General features: G+C 35.9%; 1 protein-coding gene and 1 long non-coding RNA gene across 4 annotated transcripts; one reads left to right on the top strand and one right to left on the bottom strand.

The window, feature by feature from the left end:
* Positions 1-312: 312 nt before the first annotated feature.
* On the bottom strand, positions 313-12024 carry LOC115924576. 3 transcript variants are annotated; one of them, XR_004064369.1, is made up of 7 exons: positions 11912-12024; positions 6227-6340; positions 4627-4716; positions 3866-4003; positions 3020-3125; positions 2175-2312; positions 313-1471 (listed from the first exon to the last, which is right to left on the bottom strand). It is a non-coding gene; the product is annotated as an uncharacterized LOC115924576 (long non-coding RNA). The 3 variants fall into 3 exon arrangements; XR_004064370.1 differs by having other exon boundaries at positions 313-1460; XR_004064372.1 differs by lacking the exon at positions 3020-3125.
* A 1373-nt stretch (positions 12025-13397) lies between these two features.
* Positions 13398-19891, top strand: LOC579848 (ras suppressor protein 1). Its single transcript, XM_779942.5, has 8 exons — positions 13398-13620; positions 14480-14530; positions 15221-15341; positions 16335-16453; positions 16883-16965; positions 17529-17643; positions 18706-18838; positions 19446-19891. The coding sequence occupies exons 1-8, from the start codon at positions 13512-13514 to the stop codon at positions 19543-19545; spliced, it is 831 nt and encodes a 276-aa protein (XP_785035.2). The 5' UTR covers positions 13398-13511; the 3' UTR covers positions 19546-19891.
* Positions 19892-22062: the final 2171 nt, after the last annotated feature.

Raw genomic sequence — 22062 nt, 5'->3', positions numbered from 1 at the left:
TTACACAAAGCCTGCTTTAGAGTACTACCGTTAAAACAAATAAAATGACTCATACACCCATAATACTTTGATTTCTGACATTTATTGCAGCTAGACCTCGTTTCATTGCTTATGTAACACTTTGAAGAATTAAAATATAATCTGTTTTGTATTGGCCTCTCATTGCCAAGGTTTGGACCACTGGACAGTTCATACACTCATAATAAAATCATGCTAAACACATGTCATTAAAGTAAGGTTGCGTTCATCTAAATAATAGGGCATTTACAATGCATTTAAAGACCCTTGGGGGTTTTTCCCACATTTTTTGAGTTTCATTGGAATTGGAAAGCAATCACTTATAAGCATGAAAAACCTCAAAGATTGGTTTTGGCAAATGCTCACTATCAAAATGCCAGTGAGTTATTCAGGTTTTCACTCGAGTGAGTCTCCCTACTTTTGGGTATGTCCCATGCAACTTACAGCGGCAAAATTGAAATTAAAAGTTGTATTGTTTACTAGCTGTAGGTCTAAAATTCCTACAGCACTGGGGCCGTCCTCTAGATGTCTTCAGTTGAGTTATAAGTCCACTTGCATTTTCTCACAGATAGCTTTAAAATGCCCTCCAGTTCTTTTGAATCAGATCTGATGAACCAGCGATGTTGACCAAGCTTTGGACAGAGAGAAAAATAAAAATAATTTAATGATCAAATAACGAAACGTCAAAGATATCTCATGTGACTTATATAATACCTAAAATCTCACCACATAAGTCGCAACATAATATGAGTGATGTCCCTACAATAACCACATTACAATATTTCGTAATGCACATAAGTCCATTTCGAAATTGGTTTGCAAAATGTGCCCTCAGACATTGATTCTCACCAAACTGGTTCAAACTGCAAACATCCCATAGAGAATGAGAGGGAAAATAAGGAAAGGAAAGAAAAGAGAAACAAGAGCAGGAGAAGAGTAGCATTAGAATGTAAGAAAGGTGTATGATGGGATGTTCACACCCCAGTTTCTGAATAAGGCATCTTTTGTCATCACAGGGCAGTCTCCATACTTCATGATTTTCTGTCACCAGCATTAACAGAATCAGAAGAATATTGCTGTTGTATAATTAATAAGATATCTATTCGTGATTAAAACATTGCCTCACAACATACACACCCCATTTTACCTTGAAATGCTTTGTATATATTTTAGTGTTTGCATATTTTAAAAAATAAATAAAGAATGAAGTGAAATATAAAACATCCAGAATATTTTTGTATGGATCAGGAAAACAATATACTTCTACATTCAGAATTGCATAACGGGTACAACCCCCCCCCCCCCCCCTCAATTTGAAAATGTCAGATTAATTGTAAATATACACTTCTTTGTATGAGTTGAGTTGACAGAAAATGCAACTTGATAGCCCATGGTTTACTAACCTTAGGCAACTGAGACGGGGGGAACAGCTAATCCAAATGCTGTACAGCATCTACAGGGGAAAAAACAAATAAAATACAATGAACATTCAATTTTGAACCAAAAGTGAGATTTCCTGAACGCAAGAAAGTTTTTTCACTTCATGAAATGTCTGTGTCTAAATGCCCTCAGCTCTCATAATCTGAAAATCATTAGCTGCTCAAAGGCAATCCTTTCAGCAAAGACTAAGAAGGGAAGAATACAGAAAGGGAAATCAGAAAATACAGGTAGAATGTAGCTGAGTTCAGAGAGTATATAGAAAGAAAGGGACTTTGCTGTTAGAATCACCAGCTAGCCTCAAGATTGTCATTTACATCATTGGGCACAAAATGTATAATTACAACCTAAATATATAGCGGAGTTGAAAATTGTGTCGATCAGACAGTATGAATACATGTACAATATGGTACCTCCTGTATGTCATGGACAACTGAAGGCATCAATCGGGGGGGGGGGGGGGGGGTACATCTATCCAAGCAATTAGCTTGTCCTTGATTGCAATTTCATTACTTTCATTTAATTCAGGAAGAATAAAAATAGTCTTACTAGGCCAGCAGATTTACTGTGTTTCTTTCTATACGGAATAAAGATAAAGGTAATGTGGAGGGAAATGCATTATCCTTGAGATATATATAGAAATTTCATACTCCAATTTCAATTCTAGGATGAACTTGATAAACAGCAAATCAAATGTAAAGCCATGCCAACCATCTTACCCTGCAATGTAGATCTTCATATTCCCAATGACTCCACAGAGTTGCCATTGATGTGATGTTGTGTCTTCTCTCACATCTCCATTGAGGAGTTTTCATCTCTCGGCTCCATGCCCCGGCATGATGAAGGCAGCCAATCATCTAGATGAGACAGATGGAAGTGATTGGGAAAATTTGTAACCTGCATTTCCATGTAGCTAATGTAGCTAAAGTGGAAGCAAGCGACTTTATTTGCTTCAATGAATGTTCAAAGCTAAACTACAGATTAATCACTACCAATGCCCTCAGCTCTCATAATCTGAAAATCATCAGCTGCTTTTGAGATAGAGCAATCCTTTCAGCAAAGACTAAGAGAAGGGAAGAATACAGACAGGGAAATCAGAAAATACAGAAAGAATGTAGCTGAGTGAAGAAAAGATAAAGAAAATAAGGGACTTTGCTGTTAGAATCACCAGCTAGCCTCAAGATTGTCATTTACATCATTGGGCACAAAATGTATAATTATAACCTAAATATATAGCGGAGTTGAAAATTGTGTCAATCAGAAAGTATGAATACATGTACAATATGGTTCCTCTTATTTGTCATGGACAAGCTTGTCTTTGATTACTATTTCTTTATTTTCATTTAATTCAGGAAGAATACAAATAGTCTTACATTGCCTAGTACTATAAATGGACACCAGATTTACTCTGTTTCACTCTATACGTAATAAAGATAAAGGTAATGTGGGGGGAAATGCATTATACTTGAGATAAAATATTAAAAATGTCATATTCTTTATCAATTTTGGAATGAACTTTATAAATAACATTTAATCAAATGTAAAACCATGCCAATCATCTTACTCTGCAATGTAGATCCTCATATTGCTGATGACTTCACAGAGTCATTGATGTGATGTTGTGTCTTCTCTTGGCGCCATCCTCTGGCATGGTGAAGGCAACCAATCATCTAGATGAGACAGAAGAGAAGAGCTTATGAAAATGTGATAATCTGAATTGTCTAGTAGTAAGTGCTATAGTGGAAACAATAGACTTTATTTGCTTCAATGAATGTCTAAAGCTAAACTACGGATTAATCACCACTAATGCCCTCAGCTCTCATAATCTGAAAATCATCAGCTGCTCTAAGGCAATCCTTTCAGCAAAAGACTAAGAGAAGTAAAGAATACTGACAGGCAAGTCAGAGAATGGAGAAAGAAAGTAGCTGAGTTCAGAGAAAATAAGGAAAGAAAGGGACTTTGCTGTTAGAATCACCAGCTAGCCTCAATATTGTCATTTACATCATTGGGCACAAAATATATAATTATTACCTAAATAAAAGTACAGCAGAGTTGAAAGTCCAGCAGACAGTATGAATCCATGTACAATACGGTTCCCCTGGCCCATAGTTGTCATGGACAACTGAAGCCAACAATGGGGGGGGGGGGGGCAACTGTTGCATCTATCCAAGCAATTGAATTAGCTTACCTTTGAATTAATCTCATTTAATTCAGGAAGAATACAAATAGTCTTACAGGGCCTAGTACTATAAATGGACACCAGATTTACTCTGTTTCACTCTATACGGAATAAAGATAAAGGTAATGTGGGGAAAATGCATTATCCTGGAAATATAATATACTTTTTATCAATTTTTGAAAGATATTTATAAACATTTAATCAAATGTAAAGCCATGCCAACCATCTTACACTGCAATGTAGATCCTCATATTCCTGATGACTTCACAGCGTCATCGATGTGATGTTGTATCGTCTCCTCTCACATCCTCATCCTGGAGTTTTCATCTCTTGGCTCCATCCCCCGGCATGGTGAAGGCAGCCAATCATCTAGATGAGACAGAAAGGAGTGATTGGGAAAAATCAGGTAACCTGCATTTCCACGTAGTTTACGCCAACTGGAAGCACACACAAAATGTACTTGCTTCAATGAATGTACAAAGCTGAACTACAGATTTGCAACCAATGCCCTCAGCTCTCATAATCTGAAAATCATCAGCTGTTTTTGAGAGCAATCCTTTCAGCAAAGACTAAGAAAAGAGAAGAATACCGACAAGGAAGTCAGAAAATACAGGTAGAATATAGCTGAGTGCAGAAAAGATGAAGAAAATAAGGGAATTTGCCGTTAGAATCACCAGCTAGCCTCAAGATTGTCATTTACATCATTGGGCAATGGATTTACGATGTCATATTCTTACTAATACATGTTCATATTGAGATATTTACCCTGTGATGTCTTATAGAAAAACCTGATTTGGTTGAATGTTTTTCATTTTCACAGTTGTGATTTGATATGGAACAAAATGAGTTACCATTACTTTAAAGGTTACTCTGTTTCTGGTAAAGGTCTCTCTGTCATATATTGAAATCATATTGTGAACAAAGATTAAATAGAGTTCTCAGGAAGTCTTGTTACCACTACCCACATCAAAAATAAGAGAATTCATTCTTACCAAACAAGTTCATGGTTCTTTTGGTCTTCCAGCACATTCAATCGCCTCATAGCCAGTAATACATGAATAGTATGCTCTTCCATCATTGACCTAAAAGTAGGGTTTTAAAAAAAAATTGTGCCACATGAGAATACTTTATTTTCCTGAAACTTGGGATATTTAAGCATTTTAAAAGTTTTTTTTTAATAATAAACTCATAATCCTGCTCAACAGAGTTTTTTTTAAGAAGAATGATAGAGAATACCAACTGAAGTAAAAAAAAAAAAAAAAAAAAAAAAAAAAAAAAAATTATGTAAACTCATGATTTAGCTCTAACTTGCATTGTCAGTATATCAATGTCTTTTTGCAAGGACATATTAAAACAACCAATTGTCATGTAAACAAAAAAAGCCCTCAGCTCTCATAATCTGAATGATCAGTGGCTGCTTTACGATCGTCTTTCCAGTAGAGTTAAAAGAATGAAGCATAGTCACAGAATAGATTTTGAAAGGGAGAAAATATGAAAATGGAGGTTACAGAAGAAGGGAACTCTACTGTCAGAACAATCAGCTAGCCTCAACAAATAGGTTAACATCATCGGGCGGTAGGGATATTTTTAAGGTACCTCATACCTGCCAACCTGAGACAAGAGAAATTAGGAGTAAATTTTTCTGGATGGACTACGAGGTTGCGAACCACCGAAGGATCGGGGTAGTAGCCCATAGATTGGGGGGGGGGGGGGGGGGGGGGGGGGGGTACACAGGACTTTAGGGTCTATTTTTTTTTCTCTCCATTTTAATGGTGCAAATGGGCCTTTTCCTTCAACCTTTTCGCCCCACACATAAACAATTTTTGAAATGTGAACACTCACAAAACTACATGTTTCACTACCCACCTCAGTTAGGAGCCCTATTTTGCAAAGGTATATAGTAGTAGTAATCCAAAATAAATCCGAGGAAGTCCGGTAAATAACAAGCTTCCACGATCGCAGTCATCGCACAAGCAATTAAGAAAACACGCCAATGTATACAGTGTTTATGCACGGCGTATCAACTGCACATGTAATATAAATACACGTGGGCTATACGCAGGTATGAATAAACATCCCCAAATTGCTGATGAGAGATGCTTGTAGGATAGTTTACGGGACAGAATGGACATTTTGCCATTGAAAATGGCGGACGCACACACAAAATATTAAATCAAAAAAAAATTATTAAAAAAAAAAAAAAAAAAAATTATTAAAAAAAATTACTAAAAAAAAAAAAAAATCAAAAAAAAAAAAAAATCAGAGTTTTGAGGCATGCACTCGGAATTCGGAGTTGGTATGAAAAATGCGGAGAAACTCCGTCTAAATCGGGGTGGTTGGCAGGTATGGTACCTGTATGCTACATCGTAATATTAACGTCCTTGCGAGTTGGGACACCATTACAAATGTACATTACATGTCTTTTTTCATACATGGTTGAGAGAATGTAAGTTTAGTTCAAATACATCCTAAATGTATAATCACAACAACACAAGTTGCATGAAATCTACATCTTTAAAAGTTCCACATAAAGCATTTCCTACTCATTCACCATCAGGTATCTCTAAAAAAAAATCTAAATTAACTATTTACCTAAAAAGGAGATGTCAGAGAAATCCATATTCAGCTGTTAAAACTTGTTGAGTTACATTTTCAAGTGTTTCAACTGGGCTCTGCCAAAACTGCCTTAGGTGTCCTTTTCACTTCCTGCATTCAAGATAAAAAAGAAAGTAATTAAAACAATCGTTATACTATGTAAAGCGGCTTTCAAGAGATAAAATACTGTTTCTTTAAAAACAGACAATCAATTGCTGTTGGTTCAAAATATCTTTCCCCCACATTTGACTCTAATGAATCACAGTTAACATTAGCCCAAGTATGAGTCATTTATTGCTCCTCTCGGTATTCCAGATTTAATTTCCATCCACTCCATGCAATCGGTTGGATTGGATAGCTACATTATACATTGTGCATGAAAACAGCTGAAAAATTTAGAAGCATACTGGCTTGAATAAACAGATCAAATACAAGAATAAACTATGTATCACTTTCAGCAGCACATGCTACACACAAATTGTAGCCCTATAATAACATTCCCCTTACATGGGTCTGCAGATTTAGACTATCCATCAACACAAATGGTGACATGTATGGAATGTATGAGCTTGGGTATAGGAATGCAATGGATACAACATGTATGCACCTGCCAAGGGACTGTGTTAGTGTCAGCATATTTGGGTAATGGACATTGGTGCACTGACCAGTCAAAAATCTACTCAAGATGTTGAAACATTTTTTCTTTAAATTCAAAGATACATTATGCCACTTCCAATTTGTACAATTTTTCACATATTTAGATGCTTCATGAAACATGTCTTTCTTTCCAAATCTCTTTTATTACTTTACAGATTGATACAGAGAATCCAACAAATATATATGTATGCATTATTGCATTTTCAAACAATATAATTCAGCAAGATAAGGAGGGGTCTCTAGACCCTTTGACCATTAGTCCACTACATTTCAATATTGATGTAAAACGTTTTTCTTCTCACAAACGACACGAACAGTGAACCACACAATTTCCCCATATCCATGAACAAAAGCCTGAAAGCTAGACAAAAGCTATCAACAAGAGTTAAAAGGATTACACCAGCATGCCTCTCCCATTTGTCAACATTGCCTTGCTTTCAATGTAGGAGTAAATTAGTGTCACACTCCCTGAGGCACCCTACATTAATTCAGCAATAAAGTTGAATACCCTGGCTTCATGTTATGATGTACTACATGAATTCCTCAGTAATCCGCACAGCAAAATGGATTTTGCGATACCAGCCCCCTGCCTTATGAGAGAGTAATTGATGGGGCATGTGCAGGCTTTCTATAAGAAATGGGGACATGAAGGCCTAGATGTACATTGTAGATGTGGTAGAAAATGATGGAAATGGATTACCCAGTACCGGTACATTGAATTCTGAACTTAACATCTGCTTTCACACTCATGTATTATATACCACATACTAATTGCTTCGAACAGTGCACTCATCAATGTGAAATCAATTAACTTTGATGAATGTAAAAAATTTATTTTCAATCCCATGAACTCTGTTTGCTAATGTGAAGTTAAAGCAAGATCTTCTCACATGTTATATATCTCCATTGTCTTTTTTTTTTTTTTTTTTTCATTCTAAAAAAAAGAATTCCAAACCCCCCCCCCAAAAAAAAACAACAATAGGAGCAGTGTAGCTCTAAAATGCCTTTGAAGAGGTCAATTGTTGACATGGAAGGGGGTGGGGGTGGTATATGCTTCTACCACAGTTCGATCCATACAAATTAGTACCTAAACAATTTTAATTCTAAGTTGGCTCCTGATACTTCTGGAGAGAGAGAAAAAAATCTATACATAAGGCCCTAATATTGCAAATAAAGTATTGATTAATAATTTTGTTGATTTTCCTGTTGATAATATGGAATTATGCCTAGAAAGTAGAAATCATCTACATCCACACTTCACAAATAGCTATAAACAAAACAAATTAAATTACATGGCTGCAAACCCTGTGTATCTCCTGCTTCCTTCCCCCATTAATAACACCTTACACACACTTTAGACTTTCTTGTCAACACCATCATCATGCACACAGACGATACTTTGGAAGACACTCTCTCGTCCAACCAACCTGATCCCAAATTAATCACCACCTAAATCCATCCTGCGGAATAAAGTGCTTTCCCATTCATAACAGGATAGCGTCTCCTCCCTCCTCCCCCTCTCGCTCACTGTCACTCTCATCTGGAGAATTGGAGAGGCTCTCCTCGTATTGTTTATACAGTAATGATGATCATATCTGACCATTAGGACATGTATGGACTGCCACAGCAGGGGATGGAATTAAGGGGGACCGCTCTTTGACAATCAGACCGAGTGATATAATAAGTTGTTTGTAGAAGCGAATTTAACTGCATGACTCCATCATCAAATTGATTAAACTATAATCATACATTTCTGTAGTTCTGCCATTCTAATATTCTACCGTGGACATATGATTTGGATTTAACAAGTCGGATTATCATTCACATCTAGCAGCAAACCAACGAAGATGACATCACTCAATTGTTTCAGAGGGGTAAGTTATCTTGTCGATACATGATGTTATCTGAGTTCTAGATAACACTTAGCTAAGTGACTTTAGAGAAGTGTTTGCCTGTAATATCAACAATACAGCTGATGGTAACAAATAAAAGGAGAGTTTAAAACCCTTATGCTCATTATGAATGATATTAATACATTTTCCTTATGAAATTGAATGTGAATCGTCAAGTTTTAAAAGAAACTTTCCATTTTACTAACCCGATCATTGGCCGATCAGGTGACATTGGATAATAAATTCTGATTGCAGATCAGTGAAGTTGATTGGGATTTTTTTTTTTTTTTTTAATGCTGAAAATGTTCAAGTTTTTGGCTATCAAATACTAAACAACATGCATAGCTGGGATTATTGTGTCATTTGGAGTTGTTGTAGACCTTGTTTGTTGAATATCAAATGCCAATCATGACTTTTTGAAATTGATAATATTAGTCTAAGAGAAGAGGCAAAACAAGCGAGCCGCCATCTTGGACCCAACCAGCTGTTTGAATCGTTTTCATAAACAGGCTCTGGAGCTCCGATGCCTTCGGCATTTGAGCTCCCTAGAGTTCGCCCAACTAAAGCTTCGGGGTCTTAATTCATGAAAGTGGTGAATTTCTGAGCTACGATGGAAACGATGTTTAAATCGCTGTTTTGATCAAGATATTTTTAGAGTTCTGAGTTGAGCCCCTTTGGGGAATATGGAGAAAAACCTGTTCTTTCATATGAAACCTCATTTAATGAGTATCACCTTCAAGGGTCAAACTCAGAACGCTCAGAAAAGGCCCAGTTTTGGAGCTGTATTGCGCAACTGTTTATGACGTCACAGCAGGAGCCTCTCTGGTTGAAAAGGAGGGTGATTTAGGCATTAAAATGTCTTTAAAAATGCAAACTATGATATTAATTGGAAAAAAAAACACATTCATCTGAAAAATAATATGTAGTTGTGATAATCCCAGTACGTTTCATTTATGAATGACAATGAGATTGTAAGATCCTTAGTTGTAGGACAAATCAGACATGCCCGTGATGCGTCATCAAGCCACTCGACCGTATTACCTTTTTTCGAGGGGCGTAGCCCAGCAAGCGTGAGATCTGTGAAAAATGGATGGTTGTTATCATTTTTGGTCAATTTAAACATTTTCTGAAAAATCAGAGGCTGGAATATTAATAAGTAGAGGTGTATTCATGTTTTGAAAGGCTATGTTAGTTGGGTTAGAGTGGCCCTTTCAAGATCACGAGCGGTAAAGGTTAGAATCTCAATTTGGTAATAAAAACATTGACCAATATTGTATGAGCACGCCATGCACGTAAACTGCATAGGGATGCGTGCAATCTGGAGTTGGGCTAACTCCGACCAGGGGCCAACTCAACCCAGCTACAAAAACGGTCAGTTTTGCATGTTTAGGGTTAGGTTAAAGGTAAAGACCAGTTTTGGAAACACCTTCCTTTCAAAAAATGAAATGGAAGCTCTTATTACCAATCATGTGAAAGAATTTGTTTGACTAATACGTGGTCATACAAATTTTGACAAGAAGCCGCCTACTTATTGATATATTTGGTAAATTAGTATATCTATTTGGACCTGATAGATATAACGCACATGTCCCGCACGTGTGCGTAGTCCCATATTTATCTTTCCGTGTACGGTGCTTGTAACTTTACCAAGACTGGGCCAAATTTCTTATCATTTTGATGATTCCAGAACCTTGCAGTACACACCAATACTTCAACCTTTTCTGATCGATTCCACAATGTTTCTTTCTCATGACCAGAACTGATCTTTATCTTTAAGGGTTAGGGTTACACAACGGTTTGCATCCCATGCCCTGTGTACAGAGTTTAACACTTCTGCATTGAGCTACACCACATGCATAAAATCATGTATAATTCATGAGGCAGCTTACATTCATAAGCAACATTTCATCGCATGTGCAATAATCTCTTCTCGCACATGCCTTGCACACACTCGCACTTGGAAAAACTAACATCAACCGATAGATAAACATGTCAAGAATACATACAAATAAATCACAATATTTCACAAATTATACAAAATCAGCCAAAATTACTGTTTAAGAACACATTTTTTAGACGCTATGGCTGCTAAAACTCAAATTAACAGGTTAGAATTATCCAGAAAAATGATGATGCTCGAACGATCTCGGTATCAACGTATGGGGAACGAGGTAAATAATTAGGCCTGTAACCGATCATCAGATCGAGGGTCGATCTTGAGCCGATCAGGGATGATCGGATAATAATTTCCGATCGCCGATCAATAAATGCATGTGGCATGCCTACATTACATGTATAATCAAAGATGGCGGCCCGCATGTTTTGCCTCTTCTCTTAGACCATTATTATTAATTTCAAAGTCATGAAAAGGCACTAAATATCAACAAACATGGTCTACAACAACTCCAAATGACAAAATAATCCCAAGCATGAATTTTTTTTGAGCATTTGATAGCCAAAAACATTGAAAAATAATTTAAAATAATGCAAGCTTCGCGTATAGTTTATGGTATTACGCACATGCACGATACCATAAAGCATACACAAAGTTTGCATAATTTTAGACTGATATGATAGCTTCAGTTTGAGTTGCAGAGCTATAGCGCGGAGACCGTACTAAGCGACGACGTCGACATCGAAGCCCTAAACGGAGGCTTCCCGATGTCGGATGCGATCTAAATTCAGGTGGAAAATGCAATATATGATTATGATTAAAATCAGTAAAAAATTGGGCTAAAATTCCTTTGCTAAGAATCGATATTAAACTGCTAAAAAAAACGGATACGGAACTACACTAGCGCCCTTTATTTGGACATTAAGATTTAATGAATATTTACTTCATTTTTGGTATGTTTTAGGGTATCTCCAGGCCGGAGTTACGGGACAAATTTTGGATAGGTTTCTGAACAAACGCCCAAAAGCCCACCACCAGGCATGCACCACACCACGCCCAAGTCCGCGATCCTACCACGACCATTTGCATTGGAAAGGTATAGGATTAGGTGTTGCGCGCGGTCTATCAATTATCATTCTGCCTAACCTCTCTCTCTCTCTCTCTCTCTCTCGAATTGACCTTCACGGCTTCAACCTTTTCTTCTTTTTTTTCCTCTTTAATTCTTTGTTAAACACATACCATGTCCACATCAACCATCCTCGTAGTCCTATGGTTCCTATGTCCTAGAAAATTATGTCTTTTTCTGGGGTCTCACAACTCGGACAACATTGCTTTTCCCTTGCCTGGCCTGGCCGGGCAGGGCAGCTAGCTAAACGTACAAGTATCATATACCTTCTGCTGGATTTACACACAAAAGACCAGAATGTGTTACACACACACGTGTACGTACTGTACGTACAGTATACCCATCCATTCCCTGTCCTGTAATGTTAAAATTATGTATCCTGTCACAATGATATCAATTAAAGTGTAAATTTGTTAGTTGCTCATTTGTATTTTTTGTGACTACTTCAAACTATCTTTCAACAAAATAAATTGCTATTCAATTAAATCTAAAAAGGTAGTAATTATTTATGGTTACACAAAGTATCCAAATTAACCCAAGCCCCACACTTTAATTAATAGGTCCCATCCAAGGGGCGGGGGCAAACGCAGGAATTTTTTGAGGGGGGGGGGGGTTGAAAATTTGAAAATTAAAAATTTCGCAACGACTCAGCCAGCCACTGAATAGGCGGGGGGGGGGGGGGGGGGGGGGAGTAAGAGCACATTTTTTTCCCCCAAAAAAATTTGGTCGACCGATATTTCGTTCAGTTTGAGGGGGGGGGGGGGGTAAGATCACCTTTTTTTGGTCACCCTTTAGCACGAAAAAAAAAGAGAACAGTTTCTTTTAAATTTATTTTTTATTAAAAACTAAATTTGAGGGGGGGGGGGGGGTTTCCTCTAAAATACACATGTTAAAAAAAATCCAATCCCCCCCCCCCCCCCCCCCCAGCGTTAGCGCCTGCATCCATCCATGTGTGATAATACTTTTAATGTCCATTTCGGAAAATTTGCGATATGCCATTATTAGGGTCTTTTTTTTGGGGGGGGGGGGGCATTAAATAAATCTGCATCACCACCACTCTTACATGTTACATGCAGACCCCGCGGAATGTTTTACAAAGTGGAAGGGGGGCGGGGGGCTAAGCCGCTAAAATATATAGGATCAGGTAGAGCGAAATGGAGCGTAAATTGATGTGGTGTCCAGGGGCGGAGCGACATGAAGCTCAGGGGATTTAGGCATTTAATTATGGTCAGATGAGCAGTCAGGGGCCCGCCATAGGGCTCCTGATGGGGTCCAGGGGGCAGAGGCCTATTTACATTGTTTATCAGCCGTTTTACATTCGACTCTGATATCTACCGTAATGTGACAGAAAACACAATTTTCGATTACATGAGCGTGCATACCATAAGATTATTCAAGACCCATGTTGTTTTTAATTTTGAACTTGTACATACAAAACCCATATCTGAACATTTCGGAACATTTCATATGTATCAAATACTTATATATACCATTTTTCAATTTGATAAAAATGAAAGTATAGCATGCTAATTGCTTTATAAGGATGAAAGATCTTTGAATAACATACTCTTTTTTTACGGAGTAGCCTATCCAATTATTGAATTAGATTGACAAGATAGAAGAAGTAACTTCCGGTTTACACCCTTCTGAGTCGAAGCTTGCGAAGCTAAATGTCAATATTTTAATCAATAATACAGTAAATTAGTCATAACAATGTCTAAATCTGTCAAAAAACAGGTCGATGATGCAAGAGACAACAAGCATCAGGACCTAGATTTGTCGGACAAGAGCATTTCAAAACTGCACGACATTCCAGAGCTGTGTAAGTATTATTCTACAGTCCCATTGATTTATTTTGATGTCGTCTAGACTCTAGAAGTCTTGTCTAGCTTGGCTTGTCTCTTGAGAAGATTGAACTTCATTGTCATATTGTCATTGTAAAGAAATATTAACAGATCGAGACTTTCTAATTTCTTCCTGGTGCTGGTCTCTTTGACATATTTGTTTAGTGTATTTGATGTATGAATAGATCTAGTCTATGTTAGACTAAGTTTTACTTTATTTTCAATTTTAACTGACTTTAATTTATTGTTATTTCCAATAATCTTAAAAGTTAAACTAAAGTTAAGTAACTTGTGTACACTAATAAAGTAATAATAACTAATATGACAAATGAATAAATGTGATCATTAATATTTTTAATGATGTTTGTTCACAGAGAGACCGTTCCCTTTTTTTAGGCCACAATTACAAGTGCTACTTTTCCAAAATGATAATTGATTGATGATTTTTTTGTTGTGCCTAAATTAATTTCAATCTTTTAAATTTATACAAATAGACTAGGCCTAGGCCTATATAAATGGTATGATACATAAATATATTGAATACTATTTGTAGAAATTTCATATTATGTGCTTAGTCATGTATTATGACTGTGCCTGTTTAATTTATCAACTTTAAAACTCTTTCATCATAATTCTTTGTTGGTACATTAATTTTGTCTATTGAATTTAAAATTCTGAATTGAATAATGTTAAGTATGACCTACCGGGTATTAAATCTGGTATCCATTATGTTTACATCTTCTCAAGGTTTTTAAGGAAATATCCATGGCATATAATTAATCAATGTTGATTAGATATATTTTTATAATGAAAAATATTCTATATATTCTCTCATAGTTTCTCTAAGTAACCTTGTGAGGCTGACTTTGAGTCACAATAAGATCGATGGTGAGTACTAAAAAGATGATTCCCTCTCTTTCTCTCTCACTCCCTCCCTCTCTCTATCTCTCTCTCTCTCTCTTTCTCTTTCTCTCTTTCTCTTTCATTCTCTCTCTTTCTATCATTCCCACTTGTTTCTTTGTGTTGCTATCTGTCTAGCTTGCTCTCACAAGACTTGCATACTATTACTGTTTTGTAACTACTCCTGTTTTCTTCCTGTCTATGGCCCGTGTAATTGGAGTAAATGTGGTAGAGGAAGAGCAGATCAAATGTTCCCTACTTCCTGTTATATTAAACCTTGAGGAAATTGGTAGCCTAAATCATGATAATAAATCTCTTTGTACAACTCTTTTTATATATATGATTGAAGTTTTTTTTACTGCAGCAGAAATTGGATGATATATACTAAACATGTTTATTTTGTAATAAAAGGTGATGTTGTTTAAATATAGGCCTGTTTTTCAATCTAAGCATTTGTTTTTACAAGGCACAAGGGCAGGCAGTTTTCCTTCCATGCCGTCTGCTCTGTTCATAGTTTATAGGGAATATGAAGTGGGTGGACAATGTGAGTTAATAAATGAAAAGTTTAGATATTGACCATTTCTTTGCAGATACTGTAATAATTATTGGCTTTATTGAAATTAATTGTAGAATATGTTATGTTAAGTCATGTGATTCATGTCATGTTATTTTCTCCAGTTGTCCCACCACATTTAGTAGAGCTGACAAGTCTGGAAGTACTCAATCTGTTCAACAACCACATAGAGGAGCTTCCTACAAACATCAGCTCTATGCAAAATCTCAAAATTCTAAATGTTGGGTAAGTGTCTGCGTACATGTATATTGCATTTCTATGGTCTTTTTGCCTACTGTTGACAAACTTGACATTATGTCACAATTATTTGAATCCTTTTGGGTTCTGGTGATGATACTGTATATCCAGAGAAAGTGTAAAACTCATTCCTAATTGAATTATAGTATGGTGCATACTACACATATTTAGAAGGAACATGTAGTTTGCATCAGTGTAATGGATATTGCAAGAAGAAAAACAATAGAAATAGACTGTGAAAGTGCTGGCAGATGGTTATCTCATCAAATGAGCTCTCAATTAGCATAAGAAAAAGGGGATCATTCATGGGGGACCAATGGGTACCGCTTAATACACTGTATAACCGTATGACTATGAAATGTAACTGTGTAAGACTGAAAATTGCACCCCATGTGCCCTGTAATACTTAACCGTTGGGGAGCTTAATTGGGTTCGATGAATTTTATAAATGTGTCAAGAATTTTTGCTTGCATATTATCAAGGCATATAAAGCAGATGAATTCCAAAACATGGAATTATCAAAATCATTCATCAGTCATTTAAAACTGAAGACTGAAGAGTAGTGCAAATAATTTACCCTGTAGATTAAGAAAGAAGGAAAACAACACCTGACAGACTGTATTGCCGATGTCTCAATCATTCTACTTAAAATTACCAGGCTAATTAAGATAACTAACATACTTTCTATTGAATTCCTCTGTCCGATAATTAATTTGTATTTTTAATGGTTATTTATACATTTATTGAGATCTTTGATAATTATTTGTTTCTGATAATTCCCTTTTATCGTTTTTGAATTGGTAACTGACATTTATGATTTAAAACAGTTATTACAATAGTAATGAGTGATCCATATGTAATATATGTATGTCTATATAGTTATTTTGTTTTAATACGCTATGATCTATCCTAATTGTGGTATATGAGATTTGTAAAATTGATTAAATGGGATGAACTTGACTGAATATAATTCAATCACAGCATGAACAGACTGTACAGCTTGCCAAGAGGATTCGGATCATTTCCCAAATTAGAAATATTGGATCTCACATACAACAACCTCAATGAGAATAGCTTGCCTGGAAATTTCTTCTTATTGGGTAAGTGATAAATAGGTACTATCTCTTTCTGTCTCTCTTTTACCTTTCTTTCCCTCTCTTTCTTTCTTTCTTACTTTCTTTCTCATTCTCCTTGTCTTGTATTCTGAAAATGTGTCATTTTTGTTTTAGATGAAATTTCATTATTTCTCTGTGAATATACTCTTCCAAATTTCCAACATTAACTCTGTCAACAATTCTGTAATTATATTTTAAATCTTTTCTTTCAGTCTTCCTGCTCCATCAATCTCATGTAGCTTCTGTAATATCATTTAATTTTCTAAAAATACAATTATTGTGCAACAAAATGAGCAGAATTGTTGGTGATATTACAGGTACTCCAAATCTTATTATATCATTTTTAGGAGGCAGGTTTAGTTAATGTGTGATGCGTTCAATGTTTTCATAGCTGTTAATACTTTTCCATTTTAGACACACTGAGGGCTCTATATTTGAGCGACAATGACTTTGAATTACTTCCTGAAGAAATTGGTCAACTCACTAAGTTGGAAGTGGTAAGTAATAAACTACATGTGTTTTAAAATGATAAACTTACTTAATGGTCCAAAAATTGGTTCTGATTCAATTACATTTGTACTGTGCCTCTAGATGCAATTTTTCAGTATATTTGTTATTGGAAAATAAAAGATAACCTGTTTGAATATCGTTATGTCTTTTTTTGTGCAAGGTTCTTATTATTTACCTAAATAGATGTCCTTGCAGTAATTTTTATAAACTGTGAATTAAATAGAGTATGAATAATCTTGCATGACATTTTTTCACATCAGGACCCTGTTTTATAAAACTTGTTATCAATAACAAGTTACAAGCTACTGTTATAAGCTACTGAAATCATGGCATCTGATTGGCTGAGAGCAAATTTGTCATAGAAAATTAGCAATTGTTATAGATAACAAGTTTAATGAAATGGGCCCCCGTTCATGATTTCATCACGTATGCTATCATAAACTATAATTTTTCCTCATTATTCTGATAAACTCTATGACATTATTCTGTTTTCAATTGCATTCTTTGAGCTGATCAATGACAAGTTGTTACCTTGGTTACCTAAATATAGTTGGGTGTAAGAGACAATGACCTCATCGCTCTCCCTAAAGCCATTGGACAGCTTGTGAAGCTCAAGGAGCTTCATATTCAAGGCAACAGAATCACAGTTCTGCCCCCAGAGCTCGGTAAGTTTCAAACCTGATAATTACCCAATTTTTTCCCGATTTTAACCTATTTTTCCTGATTTTTTTCCTGATTTTTTCCCTCAATTTTCTTACTCAAAAGAGGGGGGGGGGGGGGGGAATGTTGTTGGATGCAATCCCCCCCCCCCCCCCCGATTTTTTTTATTGATTTTTTGTCGGGGGGGGGAGGGGTTGAGGAAAAAAAAATGTCTAGAAATAATTATGCTAGGAAGTCAGGAAAGTGGATGATAAACATTTTGATCAGCTTACTTCTGTACACAAAGTCCTAAAATGTACACATTTTAGAGCTTACATCTTGACTTTCTTACTGGTTAAAAGGTGTTGGTTTGATAGACTGGTGAATATGTTGTGTACATAAAAGGATTTTTGTTTTGTTTTTTGTAACATTGATATGAAATCGAATAATCAGAGGAAGGATTCTTCTATTTCATATGACTTTGGTGTGACTTTGTGTTACATACAACAGAGATGTTTAATTAAAGTGTTTATTATTTTCAGGATTACCGGTATATGTACAATAGACTTCATAAGAGTGATGTCCAACAGTAATCTCTGCAGTAATCTTTGACTCATCTTTTCATCTCTTACACTGGGCCATATTACTTTTCTTAAAGGCATCGTTTAACACTGAAAATCTGAGATGCATTGCCCTACGTGTTATTAGTGTCTGTGATATGGTGTAATATTGAAGCTCTAAAAAAATTGCACTTCAACATGATCATGAAGTGCCTCAAAAAAGTAAAAATCTTGGAGTGACCGGTTTTACCATACTCATTTTCCCCAATAGTCTGTAGTGTCATAAAAACTGTTAGGAAAAGGAAAAATGAAATTTCGATTTCCAATCTTAAATATCTTGATAATCAGACAGGCGATCGGCTTGTAAAATTCATGGGATTCCTGACTGACCTAAAGGTTTATAGTTATGAATGCAGCATGAGCTAAATCCAGGATTTTGTTTCACATTTTGAGGCCATGTTACTGTGTCACTTTAATTTCTTCATGATAATGTTTGGTGAGCACTATGCATGTCTTTTGTATTTTCAGGTAAACTTGATCTGTACACTGGTAGGAACATCATGAAAGCAGAGCACAATCCTTGGGTACCACCAATTGCTGACCAGTTCCAAGTGGGCGCGTCGCATGTCTTTGATTACATCAGATCAGAAACATACAAGTAGTAAGTAACCTAATGCATATCATTGTTTAACAAACCAGGGGTTGATATTAATGGGTTTGGTGCACACGGGATCCCAAATTTCAACTCCAAACCCTCCAAACCCTAAAACTTTGCAGGCCAAATCTCTGTGAAAAAGGGATATGTGGAGCCATGTCAACTCTCAAAACTGCAGAAAAAAAAACATGTAACGGGTAGTTGATTATTTAAAATCAAAATGGAGCTGGGTAGACTTTGTGAATTAGTATTTGTGAATTTCGGTTGTCATGATTGTGTCCCAAGAAATCACATAAGATTATACAGACAAACCTGCTTTAGTGACCACCTGTCTACAAAAATCACATTTTTTGGTTCCCCTTGAAAATGGTTTCTCATCGAAACATGTACTAAAGGTACCTGTCTACAAAGACCACTTTTTGTATTTCCCTTGGGCGTTCGCGGTAGACAGGTTTCACTGTATATATATACATTCTGTCAAAACTTCTATGTTTAGTTGTCGAGTCATTTGTCTAAGAAAACTTCGAAAATAAGTTAGAATATGATTTACAGTAGCTAGAAGCTTCATGATCTGGAGCTCAAAGCGTGTCATCTGCTTTTGTTTCCCGTCCAGTTTGTACGGCAGACATGTTCAAGCAGGAGCAGCACCTCCTCCTAAGACCAACGCCAAGGCTAAGAAGATCAGCAGGAGGGAGATCTATGGCAAGAAGTGAAAATTGATGGAACATCTCATTATAGAACAATATAATACAGGCCAGTAGGTTCCCCCTTGGTCTAAACCCCCCTTTTATAATGTCGGAATACAACACCAACTCATCTATGATCATACAATGTAAACATGGAGCTGGAAGCCGGCGGCTGCTTACAGTCTTGCAGATCACTTGGTATTAGACACTAGCTAGTTTTCGCAAGCGGCGACGTGGCCTTCTACAACGCCAATCTTAGCCGGTGGTCGCACTCAGAGCGAAAATTTTCACGTAGCGTCCAAACCTATGACGGTATTCAGCCGTATTAGCCTCGGGAGTACAGAGTGGCGAGCTCATTTAAATACCCCATAGTCAGCACTTGCGTCGCCGTAAGAAAACTTGCTAATGGTGCTTGGGCGGCAGGGGTCCTGTGAGTGCAAAGGCATCCTTCAGTATCCCTACTTTAAAAGTCTCTCCCGGGTTCCTGGATGCAATGATCTTCTTGTCTAATAGTAAATTTGTCCAATACCGGTAGTAAATTTGTCCAACAGTAAAAAAGGGTAATGACTTGATGTCTACAGGTAATCAAATTGTGTAATACCGGGTAGCCATTTCTGTATATATTACTGACAAATTGTTAGGTACCCACTGTGCATGATTGAACAAGGTGGTAGTAGACAACATGAGGATTACTGGTTATTACAGACAATGGTTATTCAAGGTAATGGATTATTATTTAACAAATTGAATTAGATAAGATGAGTTGGATAAATAGATAAATCAGTTAAAAGACCAATAAGTTACATACAGGCAGGACAATGGTTGACATATTTCATGATGTCATTTGGTAAAGAAAGGACATTTTTCAGCAAAGCAAAATTTGAAGCAAAATTGTAAGCAGTAAGGTGAAAAGTGCCAAATAGAATTGAGAGATAGATGTTAACCATGTGCAAAGTCAGGAATAGGCTTTTGTCCATTCTTAACACACTTTTGTCCTGCTAATTATCCTCCCTCCCCCCTCTCTCTCTCTCTCTCTCTCCCTCTCCCTCTTTCTCTTTCTCTCCCTCTCCCCTCCCTCCCTCCCTCCCTCCCTCTCTCTTTGTCTCTATCTCTGTCTCTCTATCTCCGTCTCTCTTTCTATCTCTTTTCCCCCAGTTTGTATCTACTTTCCCCTGTAATTCTATGTGTATTTGTAAATCAAGTATAACAATCAATATTCTCATCTTCAAAATGATGTATGTTTACCCTCATAATATTTATTTGCATCAAATTTTGAGTGATTTTCCCCTTTTATACCACCATCTTCTGTGTCAGTAACTTGCCTAGTGACATGTAATCATGTCTTTCTTTTATTATTATCTTGATGTATTGATTGAAAGATATTTGTTCTGAATGATAATTGTACCTTATGATATTTAAGTATTCTTGTTTAGATAGAAATAGAAGGAACTTCTAGAAAGAAATTTAGTTACTTTACACGTTATTGTAGATCAAGCTTCATATTGATTTATTTTTCCTCTTCTTTCTCATCTAATCTTTATATTAAGGTACATGTTAGTGGTTCTTCAGATTACAATCAAAAAATATATATGTATTTTATTTTTATCAAAATGAAGTGTGTGTGGGCTTCCTTTTCTATTTATATAGCAGATGAGTCAGGATTTTGGGTTAACACTTGATGATTTAAGTCTTAATGTTTGACTATTTGATGAAAAATTGTTGGTTTTACTTATGTATTTTGATTATTAAAAATAGTTTTTGACAAAATAAAGTTGCATGGCACACCATACTGCCAACTTATATATTTTATAGAAAATTGAATGATGTGCAAGCATAATGTTACATACAATCTATCATTAGGTTCTACGTACAAGTTAAAGACTAAAGAGTAAAATTGTAGTATTGGAATAAAAATGCTACATCAATTCTTGTGTTTGATTGACTAAGAGGAAAAGTGTAGTATTGGAATAAAAATGCTACATACATTTTGGGTTTGATCGACAGAGCATTCACCTGACATACCTACTAAGTGCTGTCACTTTAAAAATATCATGATATTTTGTGCTTTGATTTCCTTAAAGTCAACAATGTGTATGTATAGGCATTTAATTACTGTGAAGGAACTTTGTCTCTAACAATGTCACACTCAAACTGTATCTTGTATTGCACAGAGATGAGAAGAACAACATACCATTCTATTATGATAGAAATGGTAATATTCATTTAGTTGGCTTCCCGATTTTGTATTTCTACCAGTTCAATTTGTTTACATTCAAGTTAGAGTTCATTTAATATATGATCATAAGTTGTTAAATTACAATGGAGAAGATTAATTAGCTTTTTTTTTTTTTCTTTCCTAAAAGCTGTTTGTAAATATTAGTAGAATCCCAACTTAAATTATTGTGTTTGTTAGCTGTCAAATTATAGCAATATTTATTGTTTGCCTGTCTTTTTGCATGCCCTATTGTGTATTTAGAAGTTTCTTTCATTGAAATTATGTAAATTATATTCTTTAGCGAATACAAAAAAAATCCCATATCAGGT

The sequence above is a fragment of the Strongylocentrotus purpuratus genome, unplaced genomic scaffold, assembly GCF_000002235.5.
Source record: "Strongylocentrotus purpuratus isolate Spur 01 unplaced genomic scaffold, Spur_5.0 spur5_contig_838, whole genome shotgun sequence".
NCBI lineage: Eukaryota > Metazoa > Echinodermata > Echinoidea > Camarodonta > Strongylocentrotidae > Strongylocentrotus > Strongylocentrotus purpuratus.
The sequence above is the reverse complement of the archived record's forward strand: the minus strand, read 5'-3'. Positions and strand labels throughout refer to the sequence as shown.

Bases quoted from the DNA above. Each gene is read 5' to 3' on its own strand.
- LOC579848 (XM_779942.5), top strand. From the start codon at position 13,512: ATGTCTAAATCTGTCAAAAAACAGGTCGATGATGCAAGAGACAACAAG. The intron at 16,454-16,882 runs GTAAGTGATAAA...TTTCCATTTTAG, and splicing joins TGGAAATTTCTTCTTATTGG to ACACACTGAGGGCTCTATAT. The intron at 16,966-17,528 runs GTAAGTAATAAA...ACCTAAATATAG, and splicing joins AACTCACTAAGTTGGAAGTG to TTGGGTGTAAGAGACAATGA.